This window comes from Fulmarus glacialis, unplaced genomic scaffold (genome assembly GCF_000690835.1).
Source record: "Fulmarus glacialis isolate BGI_N327 unplaced genomic scaffold, ASM69083v1 scaffold39287, whole genome shotgun sequence".
Classification (NCBI taxonomy): domain Eukaryota; kingdom Metazoa; phylum Chordata; class Aves; order Procellariiformes; family Procellariidae; genus Fulmarus; species Fulmarus glacialis.
In genome coordinates, this window is record NW_009224506.1 from 1 (window position 1) to 25,847 (window position 25,847).

Here is a 25,847-nt window from a genome sequence, read left to right on the forward strand (position 1 = left end):
CCGCCCGCCCGCGGCGCTGCCCACCACGGCCGCCCCGCCAGCAGCCGCGTCCGTGCACATGCATATGTATAGATAGATACATGTATGTATAGGGTGTTCACCGCCCGCAGGGAGCGGGGCTGCGCTGTGACAGCCCAGGTGACACCGCCCTAGAAGCCTGGCTGTCCGTAACACTTCCAGGGGCTACTAGCCTCAGCGCCTCACTGAAAACTTAGAGAGCTGTGTCATACAGAACTATCATGATCTATAGGGTCTTGCTAAGTGTTTAGTATACAGGCTACACAGTATATTCGGTATATGATGTATTTTTTTGTACTGTTATTAAATGGAGTTAGTCAGAGTGGGTTTTCTGATCTGCAACCTCCCCTGAAGCCTCTCAAAGAAAGTGCCTTTCCCCAGGTTTCAGTCACGTCATGAAAGTGTTGGGTTTAATTTCTGCAAGTGAATAATTAAGCTGCTGTTAGTGCACACCGTTTTCTAGCTGTAAGTGTAATAATTACAATTAATTAGAAATGCTAGTTACAGTAAATACTGAAGTTGTTATGCATATGGTATGTGTACATTGCACATATGTATGATTTTAGCATCGAGCGGCAATTACAGTTGTTGGCTTTGTCAAGTTCTTGGCAGTGAATTTTGGCTTGTAAATGTCACAAGGAGCAATAATTTGGGGGCTTTTCTGTTTGTAAACCCCTCAGCTTGTCTGTCAGAAGCCGTGCAAGGAAGAGTTGTGTGTATCTGTGCAATCCCGTTACCCGAGCGAGCGCAGCCCCGGAGCAGATGGACGCAGTGCCGACGGCGTGGGTGGGAAGGGGCCCTTCTCCCAGGGGAGCGTGTGCCGGCGCTCCCGCCTGTCGGGTACATTGGCCAAGGCCAGGGGTGATGGGCTGCGCGCTAAAACGCCGTCTGTGCTGTGCTTGCAGGTGGTTCTCCTGGGGATTGACATCCTTTCCGCACTAGTGTCCCGCTTGCAAGATCGCTTCAAGGCCCAGATTGGCACAGGTAAGGGGTCTGTGTGTGTGTGGGGGGGTGTCGCCGTCGTGCTGGTGGGATCCCCTCTGTCTGCTGTACACAAAAGCCTCCTTTCTCCCCTGGAGAGCACTCGGGAGGTTCTCAGTGGTTTCAGGCTCTGCTGAAGGGCGGGAGGGCTCGTCCCTCCATCGGGCGGGGGGAGCAGAGGGGCTGTGCCACTGTGACGGTTTTTTGTTGAGGGATCTGGATGTTCCTGTTTTCTTTCCTCAGTGCTGCCAAGTTTACTTGATAGACTGGGAGACTCTAAGGACTCAGTGAGGGAGCAGGATCAGACCTTGCTGCTAAAAATCATGGAACAAGCTGCTAACCCTCAGGTATGCTCCACAGCCCTTTGCAGTGTGTGAGAGTGACTGGCTGCTTAAAAAGGAGACCTTTTTTCTGTCAGACAGAAAGTTTTCTCCTGTGGCCCTGTCTGAAATGAAGCTTCATCTCCCTACGCCGTGTTATGAGGAATTCGCTTCATTTGAGAATGCTGTTGCATGTCAGGATATGCATGGGAGTGTGCGTGTCAGTGGATTTCCCAAGGATGGGATGGGTGGACGTCAGTGTAGTTGTTCTGGGTCCGTGGAAGGTACTTGCTTTCTGTAAGTAGAAGTATTGTTTTAGCTAGTGGGGAGTTACTGTGAAGTCAGCGCAGAACAAAGAATTAGCTGGATCTAAAAATGTCTTTCTACTTCTTGTCCTGTTCTCATTGGATGGATGTAAAGCTTATATTTAAGCTCTAGAGATGTTATGGTATATGTCTGCTGGAAGAAAGAATCTGTCTCTTCCCCCACCTCCTTTTTTCCTGTCTCACCTTTTTTTCTGTCTTCCACAGTATGTGTGGGACAGGATGCTAGGAGGATTCAAACACAAGAATTTCCGGACAAGAGAAGGGATTTGCCTCTGCCTTATTGCAACACTCAATGCGTAAGTCAGAGCCTCCTGCAAACGTACGTTATGTACGCAAGCCCGCTCTGTGATTCACATCGGTGCTCTTTTGTTCTTTATTCCTAGATCTGGAGCTCAGAGTTTAACACTGAGTAAGATAGTGCCACATATATGTAACTTACTTGGAGATCCAAACAGCCAGGTGAGCTTTTTCCTGTGATTCACATCTAAAGGTTGTGCTGATTGCCTTGTTGGTAAGCGAGGCTCTGCATTCCGGCTGGTAAATTAGCTAATTGTGCTGCTGTTGGTGAACTCTGAACAATACTGTTCATGAAGAGCCCTTGGCTGGTTTTGAAGAGGTATGATTTGAAGTATACCTAAAGTCAAGTATACCAGCATGTCAATTACTCCAAGGGTTCAACACAACACAATGAATGTGAAGGTGAAGTGAACAGAGCAGGAAACCTTTGTGGGAAGGGAGCTCCTGTGCCTGACAGCCTGAATGCAGGGGAGGCTGCAGGGATACCTCTGGGCTCCCTGCAGCACCCTTCTGCCTTCAGAAGAGAACCAGTCTGGGCAGGGAGGGCAAATGGGACCAGTTGGACAGCCTGGCCACATGCACTGCCAGAAGTTGTACAGGGAGAGTCTGAATAAGGCATGAAAGCTGTACAGGATACTTCAATTTGGTTTGCATCGCTGGTTTAAATACATGTTGAAAAAGAAAATCTGTCACTTCTATGTGCTTTTTGTCCTGCCCTGGACAGGATGTAATCTGAAATCAGATGCAAGTATGTGAAGTTAGTGAGAAGAGGAGGGATGGGGAAGCAGGGTTCAAACTAATGTCATATAACATGGTTATTAGCAGTTTTTGAATATCCCTGTTGCCCTCCTAGCATGGGTGATGCATACACATGAGTGTTTAGCTGGAAGGAAGCATGGGGCGGCCAGCTGGGGAATGGGTTTATGCTGGCTCTGGAGTTGGCCATATTCCCATAGCTGTCCGGGCCTCCCTTGGTGAAGAGGACGACTGAGTGTGAAGCAGCCTTCCCTTGCCGGTTGTGCCAATGTAGGAGGATAAACCTGTCACCCCAAGAAGTTTTGAAGGAAGTTGGATGTTCAGGGTCCTTTGTAGTTCTGAGCCATGGCTGAGCAAGCTGTTAGTCTTTGAGGGGACGCTGGGTTTAGGACTTTCACTTGTTGCACAGACAGACACCTTGGTCCTGCCGCTGGTGAGCTGTTGAATGAAGCAGAAAGTTGGTGAGGGGACTCAAGCATGTTTTCCCTCTGCACTGCCTCTGGCACAGCTCATTATCCTAGTCCCCAGCTGCAGTGGGAATTAAGGCTGATCTCTTGCCCCTTATCCTGGGTCTGGTGTCTCATCCCCAGAAAGCCCATGCCCGAACTGATCGGACACAAACTGCTGTCAAAGTGGCTCCTGGTTGAACAGTGCCTGTCCTGGGGCAGGGGCTGGTCCTGGGCTCCCCATGGGGTGCTTCTGTGCTGCGAGTGCCTTCTCCGCAGCCCTGGGAGACCCCAGCTGCCTGATGCTCGGTCAATGCTGCCCTCTCTTGGTGAGAGGCGATGGAGAAACACAGATCCAGGTCAAATGCACTGTTTGTCCCTTTTGTTGCGGACATGTTACTGCCCTTTTCAGGATGAGTGTTTTTTTAGGTTTTTTTTGTTTTCAGCTAATGCAGTTTAAGAGCTTGTGTAACCCAGTGAGCATCTGGTATGAAAACTGTATTTAAGCTATGACTATTTTCTCAAAAATAAAATTAAGCATTAAAGCTTTGTTATTACTGTGGTAGATTAAAGCAGGTGTGATAGTAGGAGCTCCCTGCCTTGCCCGATATGGGGTTTACCCAGTCCTGCATCCATACCTCTGACTAACTTGACACACAGAGGCGATCCTTCCAGATCACGCCGTGAGGACCTCCACGGTCGGCTGCACTGCGTGCCGCGGCCGGAGGGGGCATGGCGGCAGGTTGGGGGTATGGCGGAGCTTGTCGGCATGCCCTGGCTGCCGTCTCCCTGCGGCTGGCACCGGGGCAGGTGGACTCGCTGCAGGCAGAGGTGGAGGTGCTGCGACCTCCCTTCCCCTCCTCTGCCCCTCGGAGGCAGAGAGCGAGGCTGGGTTAGGGTCTGCATACCCAGGAACTGGCGACACCAAAGAGTCCCTCCTGAGCTGTGCCCAGAAGTCCTGCCTGGTAGCGTCCGGGGCTGATGGGCAGAGAGAAGAGAGGCAAGACTGCTGGGGAAGGGCTGGCGTGAGTGAAGGCAGCGGTTTGGAAATTGGCAGTGACCTGCTGAATGGGAAGGCTGCGGAGCAGGAGAACAGGGTGAGGTGAGCGTGTGTCAAATGTTAGGGGTTTTTTTTTTTGCTAGGAAGCAGGGCACGTGTGCCTGCCCTTTGACTCCCACCTATAGGCGATTCTAGCTTGCGCCCACAAAATATCCTGTGTCTGGTCCTGATGTGTGTGGGTGCTTGGGTAGCTGCCAGGCCATCTTCTGAGAAGCAGCAGTACATGGCTCCGAGGTATTTCTGTAGGCAGAGCTGATAGTTTACCTTCTCTGCCTGCTGTGTCTGATGGAAGAAAGGGGTTCGGTACGGAAAGGTGACACTTTAATCAGATTTGTGGCTCTTCTGTTGGGTGGAGGGAAGGATGTACCCAGCAGTTTCTTCAAATCGGTTTGGAAAACATGCAAAATTCATGGTGACTCAGGTGATTAATTACTCCTCCCTCCCTCCATATTTTCTTATCAACACAGAAATGTAAGTTTGTAGGATGGCATTAAAAATCAGTTTGTTTTATAATGTACTAGCAATATAAGGTCCATTCATGTGTCTCTCCTTGGTTTTTTGATGCAGTACCTGTTGCACACAATGGGTGGAGTTTGGCAAAGGCAGCTGAGCTCCCTGTGTGTGTCCCTATGTAGAAAACCTTTCATCTTATGTCTTGACTGCCTTTTCAATTAAATTAGACCTGCTGATACTGCTAATATCTGAAATGCAGGGATGGAAGCTCCTTCATGAACTCTGTGGTAAGGTGTATAGTGGCAACTGTTGTTGCTGAGAAATATGCAAATTTTTCTCCAAGGTAGGGCAGGGATTTATTTATTTAAATTATAAAGATGAGTGATTTCTCTCATATCTCACATTCAGGTTCGTGATGCAGCAATAAACAGCCTTGTGGAAATTTACAGACATGTTGGTGAACGTGTAAGAGCTGATCTTAGTAAAAAAGGATTACCCCAATCTCGGTAAGTTGAGGATGTCCTTATGTCTTCACTATTTTTGGGCTGCTTTTTATTCCCTTTCTTCCTTTAGAAGGCTTCAGGAGCAGCATGATTGAACCTTTTCCTGGGATCAGGGTTTGTTTTTTTTCATCCTGTAAACACTCAGGTTTCACTTAATGTGGATCCTGTGCCTTTGCCCAAGTATGCCACAGCATCTTTGGAAAACCAATAAAATTATTACAGGTGTGTAGTTAACGGATTTAAGATTTAATGTGGTGTTTTTCCTGTACATTCTACATGTGTAGAGAGGACACTTCAGAGTAGCCTGTGCTTAGGCTATCATAAAGGTAAAAAAATCCACAGTCAATATCATCAGTTCCAAGGCTTTATTAAAAAAAAAAACCCCACACCAGAACCAAAGCCCTGTCAGGTGTGGTAAGAAAGCTGTCTTCTTGCCACAACCTCCAGTGCGCAGGGTGGAGCATGGTCAGACCTGAGGGTGGAGTAGATGGCAGCCTGTGGATGCAGAGGGAGGAGGGAAGGGGTGTTTTAGAGGTGGGGAGGCAGTGCTGTTGCCTCTTCTTGTCCAGCCACGATGTGCCTTAAAGTAATAAACTCTCTGGGAAGGAATAATGAGATGTGATAAGGATCTTCTGCTCCACCGGGCCTGTGACATAAATGGGAAAGAGGTATTGGGGTCAAAGACAAATGTTGTGTGAAGTTGTTTTTTAGGGGTGTGTTCTGTGGTATTTTTGCAAATAGTTAATATAGACAAAGTGGTAATGAACTGGAAATGGATCTACAATTAGACATGTCACATCTTCAGTAATTTAGTATTTCCAATTATATCTCTTGCACCTCTGTAGTATCAGTTGTTTCTCAGTTTTTCTTATCAGCTGTTGAATGTTGTGATTTTTTTTTAATTTTAAAATAACTTCCCTCCACACTGATATTTTTGACAGTGCTCCCAATGACCTGAGTGAAGCAAAATTTGTCTTATAACATCTTAAATTAGAAGATTCCTAAAAATTAAATTCAACTGTGTTCATTGTGTATTTCTTTAACTTTCAAACAGGTTGAATGTAATTTTTACAAAATTTGATGAGGTCCAAAAATCTGGAAACATGATCCAGACTTCAGGTGGTGAGTAGAAGTACTTATATTCTCTTTTTGGTGTTTTTAGCGGTTATCAATTGGTGAGGCATTCAAATGGACACAGAGCGAGCGTTCTGTTAGGGAAAACAAGTATGGGTGATTGTTCAGAAGTATACACATAGCTTTTGCAGCAAATAACATTGTTTAGTTAATCTGCTCTGTCTTCCTAGTAGTATCAGAAGGAGAATGAAGCGTAAGTTTCAAGAACAGAAGGTGTTGTTAGAGCTGTCCTTCTTTTCCTCTTGAGTTTTGTTAGGGAAATACATCTTCTGTAATATAAGACAAAAAACCTTTTCGGTTTAATGCCCTAAATAGCACAGAAAGTGTACATATTAATGTAGTAGTGTTCCATTTAAAGATCATATTGTTTAGGGATTGCATTTTGCAGTTCCTAAGTTTGCATACGTTGTATGTTTGTGACTGATAGTCAAAGACCCTTATCAGAGCCTTAATTCTGTCTTTCTTGTCTGAGACTAGTATTTTGCTTACTTTTAAAAAAAGTGTTTATTACTGCTTTTCTTATAGATAAGCTTATGAGCTAGAAAGTATTTTTAATAAGTATCACTCATTTTTTAGGAATAGATTTTTGAGAGAATTCTTGGTGAGGGAATTCATCTTTCTGCCAACAGCCGAGTAGAGCAGACATGAAGAACATGGGTTCAGTGCTGCGGGTTCCTATCAAGCTCACACCCTCCGCAAGGCCAAGAGCAGGAGAGGTGATGTCCCCAGTCTTTCCCACCACGCTCTCAGAATCCAAGAGAGCAGAGAGGTCTCTGCTTTTTTAAATTGGAAAAAAAAAAAAATCTTTTTCACTTCTAGGCACCATTCGTCTTGCCATATCCATTTTAAAATATGGTAAACTTCATCCCTGCAGGAAATAATAAAATTGACTTATTTGAAAATTCTGAAGTTCTATTTTGGATTATTCAGAAATGTGATGTGATATTCTCTTGTACGTTTGGGAACGATGGAGACCTAGTGCAGGTTCCTCTGCGATGGAATGGGTTAAAATTATGCTTTTGCATAATGTGGGAAAATATTGGCTGTATATGTAGATGAGGCTTACAGTGGCAAAAAAGTGCAGTTGAGAAACAAATGTTGTTGTACTTTTTTAAAGGGGGGGGGAAGTAAATATTTAATCCCTTAGCAAACATCTTAAGGTTTACAACCTCCAGGTGTTTGTTCTGAAATCCTAACTCGAACTGAAACAAGCTTACTGCTGATCCAACTTCTCTGCTTTCCACTTGGTTAGGCTAAGGTAGAATTTTTGTTTTGCTAGTAGTGGAATAGAATGGGCTTTCAAAAAAGAAAAAGTTAATTTGTTGCATCACTGTACTATGTAGATTGCTGTTGTCTGGAGTTTGAGGAGGCAGACTTGTGCTCTGTGGTGAGGTGTATTGCTACATGGTCTTTTTAAACAAATGCTGTGATGGGATGATGACTGTGGGTGGGATTTCTGTTTATGGTTTATTGTCTAGGGGTCAGGGGAAAGATTTTGGAGCTTAATGTGCCCCTAGCCAAATTTAAGCTAAGTTTACGGAGTGTTTTTCTAATCCAAATGAAGGTGATCTTCATAAAAAGTCAGGTATGTCACAACCGATAAGAAGAGTATTTAGAATGAAATAGGTGGTGAGATACATGTAAGAATAAACTTCAATGAAGAGCATGAAACTAGAGTTAATTTATTTGCAATGCAGGTTTTAGCTGTGCAATCATTATAGCATCTACACATCCCAGAACAGTACCAGAGACATCACTTGCTAATCCTTGGCTTTTGAGAGGTGGTTCTGGTCTCTAGACTGAACATCCCAGCACATGCTGTGATGTGATTCAAGGCTGCTGGCACCATGGAAAACATCAAAAGAAGTAAGACGGGACAATGGGGATGACCTCTTCTGGGCAGACAGTTCTTAGTGCCATTTCTTTCCAAGAAAGCAAACCATCTGTTTTAAAATTGCCAAGGAAGGTTTCCATAGGAATGTTGGGTTTTTTTTTTATAAGTGCAATTAAAGCATTTACGTGTATTAGATCTGCTAGTGCTTCATTGAGAATAATTTTTTCTTTTAATACCCCTTCCTCTGTCACCATTTTGATGTATTTGAAGATTTAACTTGCACATACAGTGCCCGAGACCTTACACACCCTATCCCATGTCTTTGACTCCATCGACAGGCTTTTTGTGCTTCCAGACAGAAGTACGCCTGTCTTCCTCACTCAGCTTAACCTGATCTGCTGATGTCTCGCTGTCCTTGCTTGCGCTGTGGCTGGGTGCAATCCCTGGAGCGTGTCTGTGTTAGCATTTCTCCACAATTGAATCTCCCGTGTGGGCATTGGGACCGAAAAGCAGCCTGGGGGGAAGTGAGTTGGGGAGAGTGGAGAAGTGTTAAGGGGTCAAAGACAGCAAGGCATGGAAGGGGTGGCATCTCCCATTGCTCTGCCAGAACCTTTTCGTCGTCCCTAACAATAAAAAAAGTCTGTAGTTGCGTGAGTTAATTTTAAAGTAGTTCTCATTTGTGAAGCTAATAATAAGAACATCAGTTAATATCTTTTTTGTGTGTGTATTTGAGGGGAGGGCTCAGTTTCCCATAGTGCTATAAGCTGTTTTTTTGCTTCTTCCTCACCCTCCAAGCACAGCACAAATACAGCATATGCACTCACCATATCTACGGTGTCAACAGCTCCGTGCAACTTTCAGTTTATCTTTTTGAGGTTGTGTAAGCCAGTGGAGGAGGCTTATCTTCACCCATGGTCACAAGTTTATTATGACCTAAAGACAAGCTAAGTTTGTCAGGTTTCTTGTGTCCCTGATGCCTCCTGCAGCCTTTGAACAAAGGTGACACTTTCAGCGGTTGTCAGAGTCACCAGCAGAGGAGATCATAAATATTGCACATCCAAAAGATTTGCCTTTCTCAGGAAATAGCTATCTCAATCTTGCAGAGTCTGGCAGAGTATGGTATTGATTATGAGGGTGTCTGTCTGTTATCATTAATACTACTCCTTTTAGATTGTAACTCCAGGCGAACACACCACTAATGCTTTCACCTTCATGTTATATGGCCTGGATCAGATGACTTCAGGCAACATGGTGCAGTTGTACCTTGTCTTAAAAGCTCGTGTTAGTCCCTCTCTGTAGCTAGCATGTACTATTTCCAGCTCTACGCAGGCTGCATTAGTGTCCCAGAGGTTTTGGGAGGCGGACTGGCAAATGTTTGTGCAGACTGCAATCTGTAAGCCCTTGTCAGCGTAAAATGGCAGTGCGGAAGGAGCAGCGTCAGCTCCCTCGCGCTGGGTTTTCTGCCCCGAGCTGCTCCCTGTGTTGGGTGCGTACCGGCTGCAGAACGGACCCGGCTGAGAAGTAGCACGCTTCGCCCCTTGGGGAAGGGCTTTCTGTTTTTTAGGGTTAACGCGTGCCTCTGGAATGGAAGGGTTGACTGAAGCTGTATCATGACTTCCTGGCTCACTAGCAAAGATCAAGCCTAACTTTTTTTTATGTGGTCTTATGGGTGGATATGGTGACTCTGTACTTCTCTGGTGGGTAGCTCAGGTGGGTAACCAAGAGTAAGCTGTTGGCTAAAATGTCACTCGTAACTGAGCCCTGGCCCAGGAGCACTGGAGTTGTGCTAGTTACAACAAGACTTGAAAGTGGTTGTCAAACCTGACTTACTGCAGAATATAGCAGTACTGGGCGGGTGGGAAAGCAACTGTGGCTTCTGAAATGGTGAAATATGGCAAAAGAACTGGTCAAAGAAGAACAATGATGAAAACTGGTCTCTTAGCTCTGAGACTACTGTTTGGGGCAAGTTTCCTCTACCAGCTCACTGAGGATTCAAGTAAAAGAAAGCAATTGCAGCAGCATTGTTTGTGTATCAGGAGTAATTTGGAGATTAGCGAGTATGCTGTAAGTTGTTAAAGATTTCTTAACTAGTGGTTCCCAAGACACAAATGAACAGAAATCTTACTTAGTCTACTACAAATGGTGCTTAAAATAATAGGGCATTTTCTGATCCCATGAACAAATCTAATGAATCAATTCTAATCAGAATGTGAATTTTAAGTCTATGAAAATAATTCATAATTCATGTTTTATATTTACTTATCTTTCTAAATCGTGGTCCATTAGTGCTTCTTTGAGTTTACTTTGAATTGCTTGATTATTTTTTTGGCTAGGCTTTGTTTTTATTGTTTAGTAATAGAAGAATCAAATGCGTAGTGGGGTGGGGGAGGTTTGCATAGTAATCTGAGGTGTTTCATTAAGTCAGAGGGAGGTTTTGGCATGCTGAAGTATGCTGCTTGTTGCTAGGCTACCAGCAGCCTTTACAGCTAGAATATGAAGTTAAAATCCACGTTGGATTTCTCGATGATTCTCAGTGCATCTCTGTTTTGTTATTTGGCATATAATTAGTCAGCCTCTTGAAGCAAAAATTACAGTTTTTCCCCCTTTGGGCTTTCAGCAAGCTAATTATTTTTTGTGTAACTGCTTTTGCTAATTATGCAGATGCCTTTTTCCCCTGGGATAAATACATTTTCAGCATGAAAGAGCCAATAATTGCCAGCTAGTCAGCTGCTGTCTTCATATGGCATTGTGTGATGATCTTTAGTTGGATGTGATACAGAGAGAGGCTATTGGACATAAACAGAGACTCCAAGAAATTCATGCTGCACGGGTTTCCTTAGTATTATGTCTGGAAGGACCTGAACATAAAGTGTACAGTTTTTCCACGGATTTGCATTGACTTTGGATCACCTGGACTCCAGAAGACTTTATAATCAAGTTTCAGGACAGATTAAGAATGAAATAAGTCGTCTACTGAGAGATACAGGCTTATAGGAAATGATCACCCAAACCAAAGCTATTAGTAATCAAAATGTTTCGGTGTGGTTTTTTTATGCTCTTGATCATTGCAATATCATAATATGACTTTCTTTGATGTAAACCCTCATTTTTTTACGTAAGTCACACAATTTTTGGGAGATGCTTCTACATTGGTCCATGCAGGGATACTGTGGTGGTGTGCCGGTATGGTACCTGTGGGTAGGGAGGGGATTGAACTTTCTTGTCTACATTGAATTTTGACTTTGCTCAGGAGAGCAAGATTTAGGGATAATGGAGGTGGCGGTGGTCTTGGGCTGCAAGGAAATCAAAGCAGGAGATCTTAAAGCCTGGAGCTGAGTTTGGAGCTGAGATCTCTCCCCTATGGATAGTTGCACAGAGTAAGGTGAGGGGAGGACGCAATTTCAGTAGTTGCCTGTGTGTGTTAGTGTTCTCAGAGTAAGCAGGTTAATTAAAACAATGCTGAAATAGCAGATGTGATAATTCCAGTTACTGAAAGCCTATGAAAAAGGAGCAATGTTACTCTTGAGTAGAACTACTTTTGTATTTGTGATATTGTTTAAGGTAAGTATGCTATTTGCTGAATGAATTCTGTTCATGAAGTTGGCAACTTGGAGACAATTATATGGAAACTAGAACTATTCTAGATTCCTGTGTTTTGTTGGTAATGAAGCTGAGTCACTGAATGATATTTTGATATTTATTATAAGGAGGAAAAATCACCCACATTTGCCAAGCGTTGCCATGCATCTGTGGGTGGAATATTGTTTGTTTGTCAACACACATCCAAGCAGCAGAATTGCAGACTGGAAGGAGGGGCGACTGTCTGTGGTAACACAGAGAGGTTTTGAACCAACAAACGCTGCACTGTGCTTTTCTGCATTCATGCCCCCTTGTGCAATTTAATTTCCTTTGTGGCTTGTTCTCTATGAATACTGTTTCCAAGTTGAAATAGAAAAATTAAATAGAAAATTCGTTTCATTGACTCAGCATTCCTGTGGCATAAAAAAAGCAAGGAAATACCCCTTCACCTGCTTGGGGGCTGAGAGAGCAGTAATGTCTGAGCGGTATTTGAATGAGCACTATTATCTGATAGTACATCCTTGTGGAAGGTAGAAATGGGCAAGACGGGCTCTGCTCCCTTTCTATTACACAACATTGTAAATAAGCATATTACTGCCTCCTGGGTTTTAAACTCTCAGATTTAGAAGGGAAGGATGCGAGCAAGCAGGCAAGGAGGACACATGGCGCTCAGCTGGATGCTGAGCAGGCTTTTATTTTGGAGGAGAGGTGGCAATCGTCTGCTAGGTCACGCAGAGAAGTCGTGATGCTGGTGGTGAAGTTGCTGAGAGACATGTACTGTAGGGCTGCTCCCGGAGCACAGTGCTCTTCCTCAGCATCTCACAAGCACTGCAGATAATGACTACGGGGAAAGGTAGGTGCTAGTGAATGTGCCACAGGGATGGACGGGTTTATTTGTTAGTGTCTGAATATTTGCCTGTTAAATTTCTTTTTAATGGTGTGAAGAGACTGAAGCAATCTTGCAGTAAAAGTGGAACTTTAAAAAATAGCCTGTAAGCATCCGTAGCCTGGTGGCATCAAGCTCAGTTTAAGCTTCTATAAAATATGATAAATGATCTGTTTGACGGGGTGAAGGAAGAGGATGTGTATATGTAAGGGAACAGAACAGGTTGCGAGAGGTGAAGGACACAGGTATTTTCCGGTACCCTTCCTGGTCTGTGATGTTGTTGAGTGATCACTGTTTGCTTTTGCAGCATCAGTTGGGAAGATTAGTTAAATTGGTTAGAAGTACTTTTGAATTAACATTGAATCACAATTCCAAGAATGTGCCAAATGGAGACATCACTGGCTTTTCTGCATTTTTGTGGTTTTTTTAACTGCGTTTCTGTAACAAAAGGATATCTGTGGAAGTCAGAGAGGCTGGAGGGGACTAGGTGAAACGGAAAGGCAGAGGAGCTCTGTATCTATTCACCTGTGAAGAATAAATTTACAGGATGGAAGCATGTATTGCATTTATTTTTGGTACATCAGAAGCCTGTGCCTTTCGTCTTAGCTTTCAGAGGAAATGATTTCTGTTAGCCATCTTTGCAAAAGCTGCATCTTTTTTCTTTTTTCTTCCCCCTCTTCTCTCCATTCAGTGTACCTGTTGTCCTGTTGAAATCCTTATTATGCTGTGCATGTAGTAGACTAAATTTAGAAAGTCTGAGATTGTCGGTATCTGAGTTGTATAGACCTTGGTTTCATGTTGATATTTACTGTCTCAAGGTGCGAGTTAATTGGCAGCTCTTTTTGTAATGAAGAGATCACCTGGGCAAATTGGATGCTGTGGAATTGATACTACATGTTACAGTACATGCCATTTTTATGGGCAGTTCTTCATTTTAGGGGCTTGGATCCTTTTGGAATATTGTGGTTTCACAGTGTTCTTCCAAGGCAATTATTACATGTATATTCAGAGGAGGCAGGGGATGCATGTGTGTGGTGTTACTTGTGAATAGTCAGTAAATGGCTCCCAGCTCCAGGAACAAAACACCAAAACCTGTCTAGGCTGGTTCTCCTTCTCATTGTGAACTACATCACCTGTCACTGGACAGTGTCACCATCTATAGCTGAGAGACCTTTTCACTTTGGCTCCTCCCATCCAGGTCAAAAGAGGAGTTGAGAATAATCTATTTTTCCAAAGTTGGAATTGTGTTGAATAATTAATGCACTTAATTGCTTATTAAAGAAAACAAGCACATACTTGTTAATGATTTCATCATGCTGGGAACTTCTCAGCTTTGAAAGATCAGCTGGTGGAATGAAGAGCCTGGGGCCATAGTCCAGCTGGTCTTATCTGTTGGGAAATGTCTGACCTCCAGGTCACGAGGTCTGAACTGTGGTAGTAGCAAACATCAGAAGGAAAATAAGTGTGTAAATTGTTAGTGCTATTGTGTCTTCTGGATTGAATCCCCAAGTACCTTGACCTTAGGATTCCCTTTCAAAGAAGCAGTAGACCAGAGTTACTTTAGTTGTGTGTGTATCATCACTTCCCTAACCCCTGATGGTTTTATATGAACACAGAAATGCTCTTGCGGCAAAGCTTTGGTGTAATCAAGCAGAACCACTCTACCACTGCATTTCATGGTGCTTCCAACAGACGTGCATAAATGTAGGGTAAAGGAGTGGGCAGCTAAATGACGAGATGATGCTGTCTAGTGTGGACCTCATGAGCAAAGGATTAACATGCACAATTCCATTAACACTGATGGAGGTTAAATGCATGAATATCCTGCATATCTGGAGAAGAGCTGCTTTATGCAGGGCCTGTTCTCTTCTTCCCCATTGGTAAAAGTACCGTGTGGATCTGAGGGACCTCAATGGTTGTCTTGGAGAACACATGCAACTTCGAACACGTTGCAAGGATGAATCTACGGTCCAGTGTCCATAAGAAGTATTAGAATGAATTAGAAAAGATCCTACACCCTTCCCATGGAAACTGCAGTAACATCTAGTAAAACTGCGGAGACGATCACATTTCAGTAATGCTTAGTAGTGTTGCTGTTTTCTCTGCTGTGGTCTTTTCCTCCAGTTTCTTTCATGTCTTTCGGTGTCGGGTTGGTTTCATCTGTAAAACAAAGCCTCAAATCTGCAGTGGTCATTGTCTTTAAAATCTCTGGACCAGTTTCCTGGTATCTTATGTGCTGCTTTGCCCAGCTGGCTCTCCTTTGTAGATCTTTCGTCAGAAAGAGTTTAGGGGTCAAGGCTGGAGCAGTATTAACTCCAGTGATATTTTCACATGAAAGGACTAACTCTAAATCTTATGTTTTTCATGTTCGCTTTGTCATTTATTGTACACAGCGTCTTCCAGGGGTAAATTTATCAATAGGATGGTTCATACACATGCATGCACACACACACATATCGATCATTGTGAACGTTGCAGTGATTTTAAGTCAGCCTTTTAATTCTCAACAATTCTCTGAGAGATGGGAGTACAAATTACTGAAATGTCCTAAAGAAAGGATGGCATGCCAAGGGCAACCTGGTGTGAGTAAAAAGTATCGCATAGTTGTATATTCTGCAGATTCGTAAAGCTTATTTGGGACATGTTTGTTTATGTATTTCACACACTCTGGCTTCAACACTTGTTGGGGAAGCACAGTAAAGAACTTCAGTGAGCACAAGTGAGGGTATCACATGCTTTCTGCTGCTATGGAAAGAATTACAAAGTGTTCTTGATGTAGGAAACTTTGCCTGAGGCTCACAAATAGTTCAGTCTCCACAAAAAGCAGTGGAGGGGTGGGGGTCTTCCTTCCCCCTTTTTGTATGTTGGCTGGGTGCTGGGTTCTTGAGAGTAGTCTCCTGATACTTCTTATAAGTGAATGCTCTGGGCTGTTTTTATATAGAATCACTGTCCCAGTTAGAATTAAATTGCTGTTCTTAATCAGCAGCCTCAGCAATGGCCAAAGACTGCTTGGGAGAGAGATGAAATTTCTTGCACCTCTTGTGGAGCACTTTGATGAATTCCTGTGCTGCTGCTCTCATTTATTTGATGAGATTTGTTTTCAGGTTGAGCATGTAACAAGTGAACTGAGTTAGCTGCTGTAATTAGCAGCCTCTGAGGACAGCAGTCACCCTAAGGTAATCGGTGAACTACAGGATAGGCTTTTAGGGGCAATAAAAGTACATGAGATGTTTCTCCTGCTGGTGGCAAAGAGCATCCCTGCCCTTGCAGAACAGTGTATGTATAGTGTAACCACAGTAGCTGCAGCTTCCATAACCATGAGATTTTATTCAAGTGTCTAGACTGAAGAGCACCTGGTTGATTTCTAAAGAACCTAAGAGCAAATGCTTGCAGGCTTGAAGGTCTTCTCGTATCTAGTCACCTTTCATATTCAAATCATTGACCTTAGGCTGGATGAGATCAGACTACCGAGTCCATTTCTGAGAAAGACATACCTAATACAGATGGTGTATCCAGTTTTAACATACAGTGGTAGAACAATAACTGCAGTTACAGCCACGTGAGTCGGGGGCATGAAGAGGGCCTTTTTTCTAAACGCAGGAGTGGACAAGTGCTGATTTGTTACTCCAGTGGGAAGTACAGTTAATGCATTGTCTGTACTTGGCCCTGATCTGGCATTATGTTGCCCTCCTCCTTCATTATGTTTGGCTGAAGTATTTTGTTTGTAGCTCAGATATGGTGATGCTATACAGAACAAAACCAAGCTATAATAAGTAAAAGCGTCCTATTTTTGTAGTATTAAGACATCGAATACTGTATAATGACTGGGTTTCTTCTGCCTGCTGAAGGAATTAATTCTGCCCTGCTGCTCTGTCAAAGGAATCCTTTTGTTGCATTGTGCAAAGCAGTTTGAGTCTCTTTCGTGCTTATTCCCCTGAAGCCCAAAACTGCAGACAGTCCTGAAGAATCCTGGCTTAGTTTACACCCTCCATGTAGCCTGCAGGGAGCTCACTGCAGGCGAATCTGCATGAGGAAAACTGCTAATGGCTGCTTCTTTGCAGTTGGCCTTCAGAGTCAAGCCAGGTGAATTTTAGCACAAACAGTGCACTATAGAGGAAGAGATAAACACCTTCATTCACTGTACAGTGTCACCTGAACTGCTTTTCTCAAGAATGGCAAAACCAATAGCAACTACATTTCTGGACGTGCTCCTTTTCCTGTGGCAGACCTGGCCCGCCTTCCTTCAGAGCTCATCAGGGCTCTGACCACAAAAGAGACCACAAAAGTCTCTTAGATGCTTGACATGGAAGTTTCTGGAATTAGATGCAGCTGCTCATGTCCAATGAATATGAAACATATCTGGACTTCATTGGAGACCAGGATGGATAGTGGTTTTGGATTCTTATAGGCAGAGGTAGGAAAGATAAATTTACACTATTTTTTTTAGTCTGAACCTGCTCCCTTTGATGTTAATGGACTCTTTCTAATAACTTCAATGAGAAATGAACAGGGCCCTTTGTAAACTGCTGGTTGACTATGTTGTAATGGCCTTGTATGGGTGTTTTAGGCATGATTGCTCCTAGCCTTTCAGAGGGAAGGGGGAAATAGAAGTTTTATATACGAAACAGTGTTGGTACTGCTTCTCCCAGTGTTTTCTTTATGCAGTTGGCATTGGCTCTTATAGTGTTGGTGCTGCCTCCACCCCCACATAGTGAGACTGTTCCCTTTGGGTGTGGTGTGGGTAGAGGACAGATGCATACATCTTTAAGAAATGATGCATGTCTTCCACATACATCTCTCCTGAGTAATGGGACTCCTCTCTAGTGGAGCTCTGGCTCATAATGAGACCTGACATTTCTAATTAGGTCTGCTTTATGAAGAATGGGTCTAACTTTATTCTTGATCATTTATATTTCTCCCCCTGCTCCCCCCGCCAGCTCCTCTTGTGAGCGGGAGGGAGCAGGGGCAGTCCTAGGGCCAGCCCGGGAGAGGCAGGGCTGGGCACACTTCTCTCCTGCTGCAGCTCTGCCAGCACACTTCAACTCCGATTTACACTCCTGCTGTTTGACCTCTGTACTGGGCAGGAGCTGAATCTGCAGAGACTTGTAATCACACGGAGCTTCTGTGATGTGGAGAGACAATCACGCTCCTTTTCATTGGAGACTTAAATAAGATCTGATGCCAAGCTTCCACAGGCAAAATGTTTATGCACCAGCTCACGGAAACCTATTCTCTGTCCCTTCCCCCCTAAGAAGCTTCATACTTGTTTCTAGTGCTTTCCTCAGATGTCTTTTTTGTGTGTGTGTGTGATGTGCTGGATCTTGTCTTACTGTAGTGGGCTTTCTCCAAGGATCAGAGTCTGGGCTGAGTCTTGCGTATGCACATTGTCCTCCTTGCTTGCTGCTCCCCTTCATGTTGCTCCCTGAAGCCTATTTATTATCATGGGCTCTAAAGCAGTCTTGTCCCTATTTTTATCCAAACTATTTCTTGCTTATAGCAGTGTGGTGTAAGTGGCTCTGTGTACTCTGTTGCCTGAGAGTGTGGGAGGTGCGGTAGGACGCTGGGGCACTGGGGAGTTTTGTGACAGACGTGGACTGTGCAAGGTCTGTGGAGTAGTTTAAGATAAACATGAAGCCTTTATCTAGCTAGTCAGCATTAAAAATATGATTAAAAACTTAATATTATGTTTGAAACTCTTGGTGGGGAAAGGTGATTGCTTGACAGCCATGGGGAACAATGTCTGTCGTATAAACCAGGCAGGGCGCTCCATCAGCTACAGTGGGACGTTCCCTTCAGGACCTCCAGTGTGTGTGCGAGGAAACGGTTCGTCCCTTTCCAACAGCTTCCTCCCGGGAAGGCTGGATCACAGAGCTGTCTAAACCAGCACGTTTTACATGCCCTAGAAAATGCTGTATGCTACCAGTTTGAGGTGAGAATATACCTGAGCAATGTTTGATAGTGCTCTTCACCCTTGGCCAGTGATGACCCTACCAGCCATGGTGGTCTCTGCTCCCTTATGGCATGGAAGTGATTTCTGCAAAACACACAGTACAAACATCAATAAAAGAGTGTGATGAGCAGCTCATCTTTTAGTTTTTGAGCTAGAATTTTGACTTTTCTGTACCTATAATGCATACACCACTAATTCCAGAAAACCTCCGAGTTGGAAATAAGACCTTTTCCAGCAAGAGATTTTCGGTTGTTTTTATGTAAGTTCCAGTAATTTATGTACTACAGGGACTGAGGGGGACAGCCCTATGCTCATTTTTTTTCCATGAGCTGATATTTTTTTCACTTTGAGGATGGTGAGTGAAACACTGGAATGGGTTGCCCAGAGGATCTCCATCCATGGAGACTTTTAAAGCTTGGCTCGATGAGGTCCTGAGCAACCTGATACAACTTTGTCAGCCCCGCTTTAGGAAGGAGGTTGGATCACTTGACCTCCAGAGGTCTCTTCCAACCTAAATTATTCTATGACTTTATTTTTCCTTCAATAGGAGGCAGTAGTTATCTAAGATCTCCAAATTAATCAAACTTTTTTTATTCATTACTTTTATAGCTGTGCATGTTAGTAAGCTAAAGACAAAGATTGCCAGTGTCATTTGAGATGGTGTGTTTGTCTGCTACTGGACACTTCAGTTTATCAAGAGTGGTAACAGGGCTAAAGGCAGAAGAAAATGTGACCTCAGCTAACAACACAACCTGATGTCAGCATGAAATGCCTGCAAGCCGTGACAGAGGCACCTCTAGAAGTGGCAGTGTGTATCATTTAATGTACATCCTCTGCTGATTTGGTGTTATGTTAGAGTTGCTGAGAATACTTTATTCTAGTTTTATTGGTCTGTCATCAGTGTGACTGTCAAGTTGCACATGAGCATATTTAGTGAAGAATTAAGATGCAGATTACTCTTTTATTTTAATATTAAGAACTTAAAGCTTGATATTTAAATGTACACATATTCTAACTGTTTATCTGAGGAGCAGCTTGCTACAAATTAGTAGGTGAGATTATATTTTGTTCCATTTAATCGTCATGCTGTTCTTCCGAATACTCTTTTTAGAAGTCTTCTGAACCTTTACTTGCAATGGTAAGCTTTATTTTGCTGGCTGAGCTCTGTGTTCCAGTTCCTCATGTAGAAGAACTAAATGTTTCTTTTAACTCATGTTTGAGTGCATTTTTTTCATCTCTGTGACAAAGTAAAGTTTTTGACCCTCTTCCCTCATAATGTTTACAAAAGGAAGCTAAGTAAGCCTGGTTTAAATGTAATCTAGGTGACTAAGAACCACCACCGCCTCGCCCCCCAACAAACTCAACCATGTTCCAGGCGGTGATTATCAGTGGTTCTTTGTGTCAGTGGGAGGGGGTTTCCGGGTGCTAGCAGGAAAAAGTAGGATCCTGCTTCTAATGTTTAAAAACTAAACACAAAACTACTATAAAACAAAGAGGGAATGGAAGTTCTCTGGCCCATCCCCTCTGTTCTGTTTTTCAGTGAAGCCTTCATCAATTCAGGCTCCAGGTTGTGGAGGGAGTGCAACAGTAGGGACCCATGAAGCTTTGCATGGGAAAGAAGGCAAGGCAAACAGTTCAAAATGAGGCTAATTGGAGCATTGACTTCTTATGAGTGCCAGTATGTAAAGGTGGCATTGAAATTCACGTTTTCCAGTTGAAACATGTGATCTTACTTGCTTTCAATCTCTGGAGCAAAGCTGAAAATGAATCTAAATATAGATACGTGCTGTGCTTCATGTGTGCCAATTCCTCTGTTTGCTAATTCTTCTTTAAGTGAAGGCAAGCACAGATGGTTGCTAAAGAAAACCAGATGATTTGCCAGCATGGTGGTGTGCTTGCAGGAGTGAGACTTGGACAGGCCTTGAGGCTGCTTTGTTGTCATTGCTTTTAGTTCAAAATTTTCATTTGGAAAGTTGAAAGTTTTTCCATTCTAGCAAGGTGCTTTTTGACCTTTCAGTCATTTACTGTTTAGGAGCCATTCTCGTTAGGTGTGGAACCTAAACGAAAATGGGACATGCATGGAGAAGTTCAAATATAGGACATGCCTTGCTTACATAAGAGACTTAAGGATTCCTCTCTCTGTAGTGCCAGGAGGCAAAGGCCTTCTCATCCCTTCACAGACCCTTTCCTTCAAACTAAATGATGCCAAGAAGAGACCATTGCCAGAGGGGCATTGTGAGTGTGGCTTCACCTTTTTAGCTCAGTTGAGTTAGCTTAGCTGGACTGAAAGCCCCCCAGGTGCTGGTTGATGTGCAGGCCAATGGTTCAAAGCTTGCTTCCCTGGATGGCTTGCGGCTCCTACGCACGGATTCAGTGTTTTGCAACATCTAGGGAACTGGTGGGCTGCTCACAATATCCAATGAACCAGGATGCTGCTGGTCACTGATTGCTTCAGGCTGCCACAGCAGCACAAATAGTAAATGGCCATTGTATAACTGAGCCATTCAGTTCCAGTTTGGACAAAATAATAATTATTGCTACTTAAAAAATAACTGCTCTGTAATGGAGGTGGGTGATTCAGACGGCTCAAGTGACCTAAGTGGTTGACTTGTGAGCCTCAAATGAACCAGGCTGATCCTACTCTCGTGTTCTGGGAGCCCCCAAAACCTTTTCTCCCTAAATAGACTGATAGCTGGTAAAGCAGTTGGCCACATACGAAGAATAATTATCCCTAGACAGAAGTCTCTTAGTTCTGGGGTACCGGCAAGTATACAGGATTTCAGTGCTCATGCTTGTGAAAGGAACAAAGCGGTCCAGCAGACCCCTTAAGCTGTAACTGGTACGTGCCTTCTCCAGAAATGCTGAAGGTTTATCTACACATTGAGCATAGAATTTGGGTTTAGGGATTTGATAAGACATTATTTTCCCACAAATTTTATTCCTATTTCTTCTGAGTTTTGGCTGCTTTTGGAGGCAGGGTGCCACTAAGTGCTAGCTTGCGCATTTGGTTTTCAGTAACAGCTGTTGACAGACGGCAGTGCCCTGTGAGTGCTCCTTGTTATTTGTGGTTAAACAACAAGGTACCAGCAGCCTATATTGCATGCTAAAAATTACTGAATTGGGTGGAGAAAGATTTATGTGGCTTTTGCTTCTGCAGCCCAGTCTGCTGACATTTTCTGATATGCTACTAGTGATAACTTTTCTGTTTCCCTTCAGTTCACATCTTTATAGACTATAGTCAGTTGTTGATGCTAATTTTCATAATGTTAGTTCTTCATACTGATTCTTCAGATAGCCTAAGCAGTGCCTGGAAACAGCTGCTAATAATAACAACTTGCTAATTTGGTACTCATATCTGCCTCCACTTTCACACTTCTCTGTGCTATTACCACTTCCATACCTGATAGCATTTGAGTCATGGAGTTTGTGAGCATTTTTTAATGTGCCAACAGATAGTAATCCTGCCTGCCAAAGCGAGTATTAACACTTAGTTACATGTAGCATAACACTGACGTGGTCACTCCTTCTGCTTCTGATTTGTGAAAATGTAAATCAAATGTATAACAGTCTGGAATCTGACTGTTGCTTCTAAGTAGGATTATAATTTAAAAATAAATTAGTTGCTTGTCAAGCTCCTTTTACTTGGTGAATGAGTAAATGGAAACAGTGAGTCTCTGTTCTCAAACAGTTTTTACAACTGGTTGAAGTTGCCTGTTCTTTGGGACAGATGTACTTGCAGGGCTGTGGGTCACTGTGAAAACTCAAATGAATAAGCCCAGAAATTGAAGGTTCAGAAGGTTCAGAAATGAAACTCTCAGGTAAAGTCTGTAACTAGTTGTTGCAATTTGAAGATGGGCTTCAGTGTCTCTTTCAGCTAGTAGAAGGAAGGTCTTGGTGTCACCTGGATTATTGATGTTGCTACACCAAGTAGTACAAATAATACACACAAACTACTGAATATATATATATATTTGTATATAATACAAGTGTATAGCTTTGCCCATTCAAGTGAGAGGCTATTGTGAAATGAATTATATACAAGGACCATTACTTTCCTTGTTAGATTTTACTCTGTAAAACATATTTCATTTTGAACAACTTACTCTCATTTTTTTAATTCTCACCGACTTGTACTCCTTTTTGATATGTGTAAAAGGAGCAGTCACATTCCAAAAGATCGTTCATATGAACTTTTAAATATTAATGCTAGAAAGCAGACCCAAGCCATTTCAGTCTTGGTGCATCCTTGTAATGTTTGTACCTCTGACCCAAGGCATGCTCCTGTATCTGAAATCAAATGTGTTTAAAATAAAATATTTTAATTCTTTGATGTGTGTCATTCTCTTTTGTTCCTGCTCTGGAATGTAAATCCTAGGTGTGTCTGGGCGCCTTGCAGCGCATGAGACACAAAGTGCCTTTAGTAACCTTGAACTTAGGCTTTTTTTGCCATACAGTCCACAGCTGTATTAGAGAGCATCATGTATTTGAGTGAGGACCTGCAGGGAGTTCACTGGATGAGCTCACCCTTCTGAAGAAGATCATCCATTTTGCCTCTTGCGAAACAGAGACGATGCTCTCCTGTGCCTCCTCTGCTCTGAGTCATGGCTTTTCTCCTGTATAAGAATGTGAAGTGAGGGGAAGATGACAACAAAATAATCTAAAAATAAAGACCCAATAAAAACGGGGCTATAGGAAATGATGCAAACCTGAGGAAGCAGTGTCCTCCCGTCTTTGATTTCAAAGGTGCTTGAAAGAGCTTTCCTTCCCTCATCTCTCGCCTGTCCTCTCTGTGGCCTGATGGCTACAGATACATACTTTGGGGGGGATTATCTTCATAGCGAACTTGAAAAACAAATCTCTTCCTCCCAGTCATCACTGATGGTAAACCTGGGTTCTGGGAAAGATGTCATCAGTTGGATTTCATCAGCACTACTGCACTGAAGAAGGCCCAGTAGGTAGTTGAAGACCATTATCTCAACCTGGGAACTCTTTATGGAGTTTGCAAGATAGAAGTGTGTCAGACTTCAGCCTTATTTATTTTAATTTGCTGAATAACTTTGAAAGAAGCCTGTTTAGGATTAAAGCAATCTGTTAGTATCTATTGTCAGTCCTAATTCGAATTTATGCTCAAATGTTGTGCTACTTGGTTTTGCAGTTGGTTGCTCATGTGCTCTCTTCTATTTCTAACTGGTAGGATATTACAATATTATGAATCCACTTTGTCTTGATTTCTCTGCCTGTTCTCCCACCTACCCAACCCCCCCGAATACAAAGGTGTCTCAGTCCTCTAAGTCCCAGAGAGCAGATGGGCCTAAAATTTTGGAGGCCTCTCCAGAAGGTCTTCATGCATTAAAGTACGTGCCATAACGTATCTGAACAGGAGGAGGGTTTAAATTGGTCATCCTTGATTCATCCTAGATAGTTATCCTAGGATTTGAACCTGTGTCTAGCAACTTACAAAATATCAACCAAGAAGGCATTCTTAGAGGGATTATTAGACATTTGAATTATCTCTTGGGTATGATATTGTTTTAGTCATTTTTTACTTTTAACATCAAACTGTATGAAGTGACTTTACAATAATGGAGGATAAGGAATCATGACTTCAGTCACTAGGAAGTACTAGGAAGTATTTAATTGGATTGCTGGACTGAAAGGGATGCTTGCCTCTTCCTTTTTGAGCATGGTATGAGTTGATCTGACAAATGAGACACATACGTGCCAGTTCCCAGGATGGGTCACAAAGCACACAGCTCATGAAGTCCTGATAGATGTGTTTTGCAGTTCTGTCTTCCCTTCTCTACTCCTTATGCCAGCTTCCCTGTGTGTTGTAGAAACTTAATCTCTTTGCTTCTCCTGGGTATGTTCCAGAGCCTGTTTCCATCTCCTAAAACTTTAACTCAGGCAATGTACATCAAATATCATATTAAGCTCTGTGCTGGTTACCTAGTTATTGTGCATTGCTTGACCACAATGAGACCAAAAATAACTGCTGTGCTGCCAGTAAAAATCACTTAGTTGAGTGTCCTGTCTTTATCTGATCACTGTTTTCCCCCTTTCTCAAAAAAAAAAATCCCACCCGACTCTAAATTAGCCAGCAAATTTAGAATATGGACGGATGGTGCCTGGTGGAAGCACCATGGAGAGAACAATCTCATAAGCTTAATTTCCTGGTAGACTCCTCACAGTTGGCAGGAAAAGTTGCCAGGGTGTGGGGCCTGCGTAGGTGATGCTGGAACAAGTTGGCATTTGAAGAGAAAAATTTCACTGTGTTGGGTAATCGCTGTGTTTCAGGCTAAGTAGTAAAAATCCATGTAAGTTTTAAGGTTTATGAGTTTAAGCTTTAGGGTGCGTTGTACATCCTAGAACTGAAATAAAAGTAGGAACCATTCATCTTAACATATATATTTATGACTTCCTTTACTATTTGACACAGTATTTAACAAAGCAGAAACACGGTGGTGTAATGGAGCCTGTGGTTCTCCTGGTGACTTTTGCTTACAGCACAAGCAGCCTGCTGAAAAGGGGACAGCTTGTTTCTAGGAGCTGAGTCTTTATATAGACTATGCTTTACAGCTTGCAATTTAGGACTAAAGTGTAAATGTCATGTGTGAAGGGAAGTAGCTGTCTACAGGGTAGACAAATCAGTGCAAGGGAGGAGAAGCTGCTATCTAATTTGCACGTTTGAATTATCAATGCAGTGATCCTTCGGGGTCACAGATGTACAAGATGGCTGTGCCAGCCAGACTTGCCTTAGGGAGAGGAGAGATCTCAAGCTGTTTAGAAAATGGTTCCTTATATTAATAAAGTGTTGTCTTCTTTCTGGTTTTGACTTATTGACTCCTTTCAAGTTTTGCATGGAGGCAAGCGTGCCTGTGTGAAGCCAGAAATCTAGATAGATGGGCATCAGTTGTGTTTAGTTAACCTGTGAGACTGAGATGGACATTTCCTTTGCATCTGCCTAGATTTGAGATTCCTTATAGCTGTTCAGATCTGGGGTGTTTAGTTTCATAAATGCAAACGTTTGCTGTTGATGTTGCTTCACCTAATGATTTCAGTGTCTTTTCTGAATGAGGAAGGATGGTAGGATTTAAACAAGCAGTGCTCACCACCTTGTCTGAATCTCATTGTACATCAGCTACTTTTAAGTCGGCAGAATGACCTGTGAAAAGCTGTCACTGCTAAGGAAAGATGAGTGATTTTTTTTTTTTTTTTTTTTCCAGCAGTGGTGAAAATGGCTAAGACAGACTCTGCAGTCAGTGTTCCCAGCTTTTGCATGGGAACCTCTTTGTATTTTAATGTCT

At 43.0% G+C, this 25,847-nt stretch overlaps 1 protein-coding gene across 1 annotated transcript in view; it reads left to right on the forward strand.

Moving 5' to 3' along the window:
- Window positions 1-698: 698 nt before the first annotated feature.
- The window catches only part of LOC104079955 (CLIP-associating protein 1-like), a gene marked incomplete at both ends in the record, with an annotated part of 50,738 nt that continues 25,589 nt past the window's right edge, over window positions 699-25,847 (forward strand). The window contains 6 exons of the mRNA XM_009582168.1: window positions 699-1,002; window positions 1,243-1,346; window positions 1,850-1,941; window positions 2,029-2,104; window positions 5,066-5,163; window positions 6,215-6,282. Of these exons, the coding sequence (XP_009580463.1) occupies window positions 699-1,002; window positions 1,243-1,346; window positions 1,850-1,941; window positions 2,029-2,104; window positions 5,066-5,163; window positions 6,215-6,282 (742 nt within the window). The remainder of the gene's footprint in view (window positions 1,003-1,242; window positions 1,347-1,849; window positions 1,942-2,028; window positions 2,105-5,065; window positions 5,164-6,214; window positions 6,283-25,847) is intronic.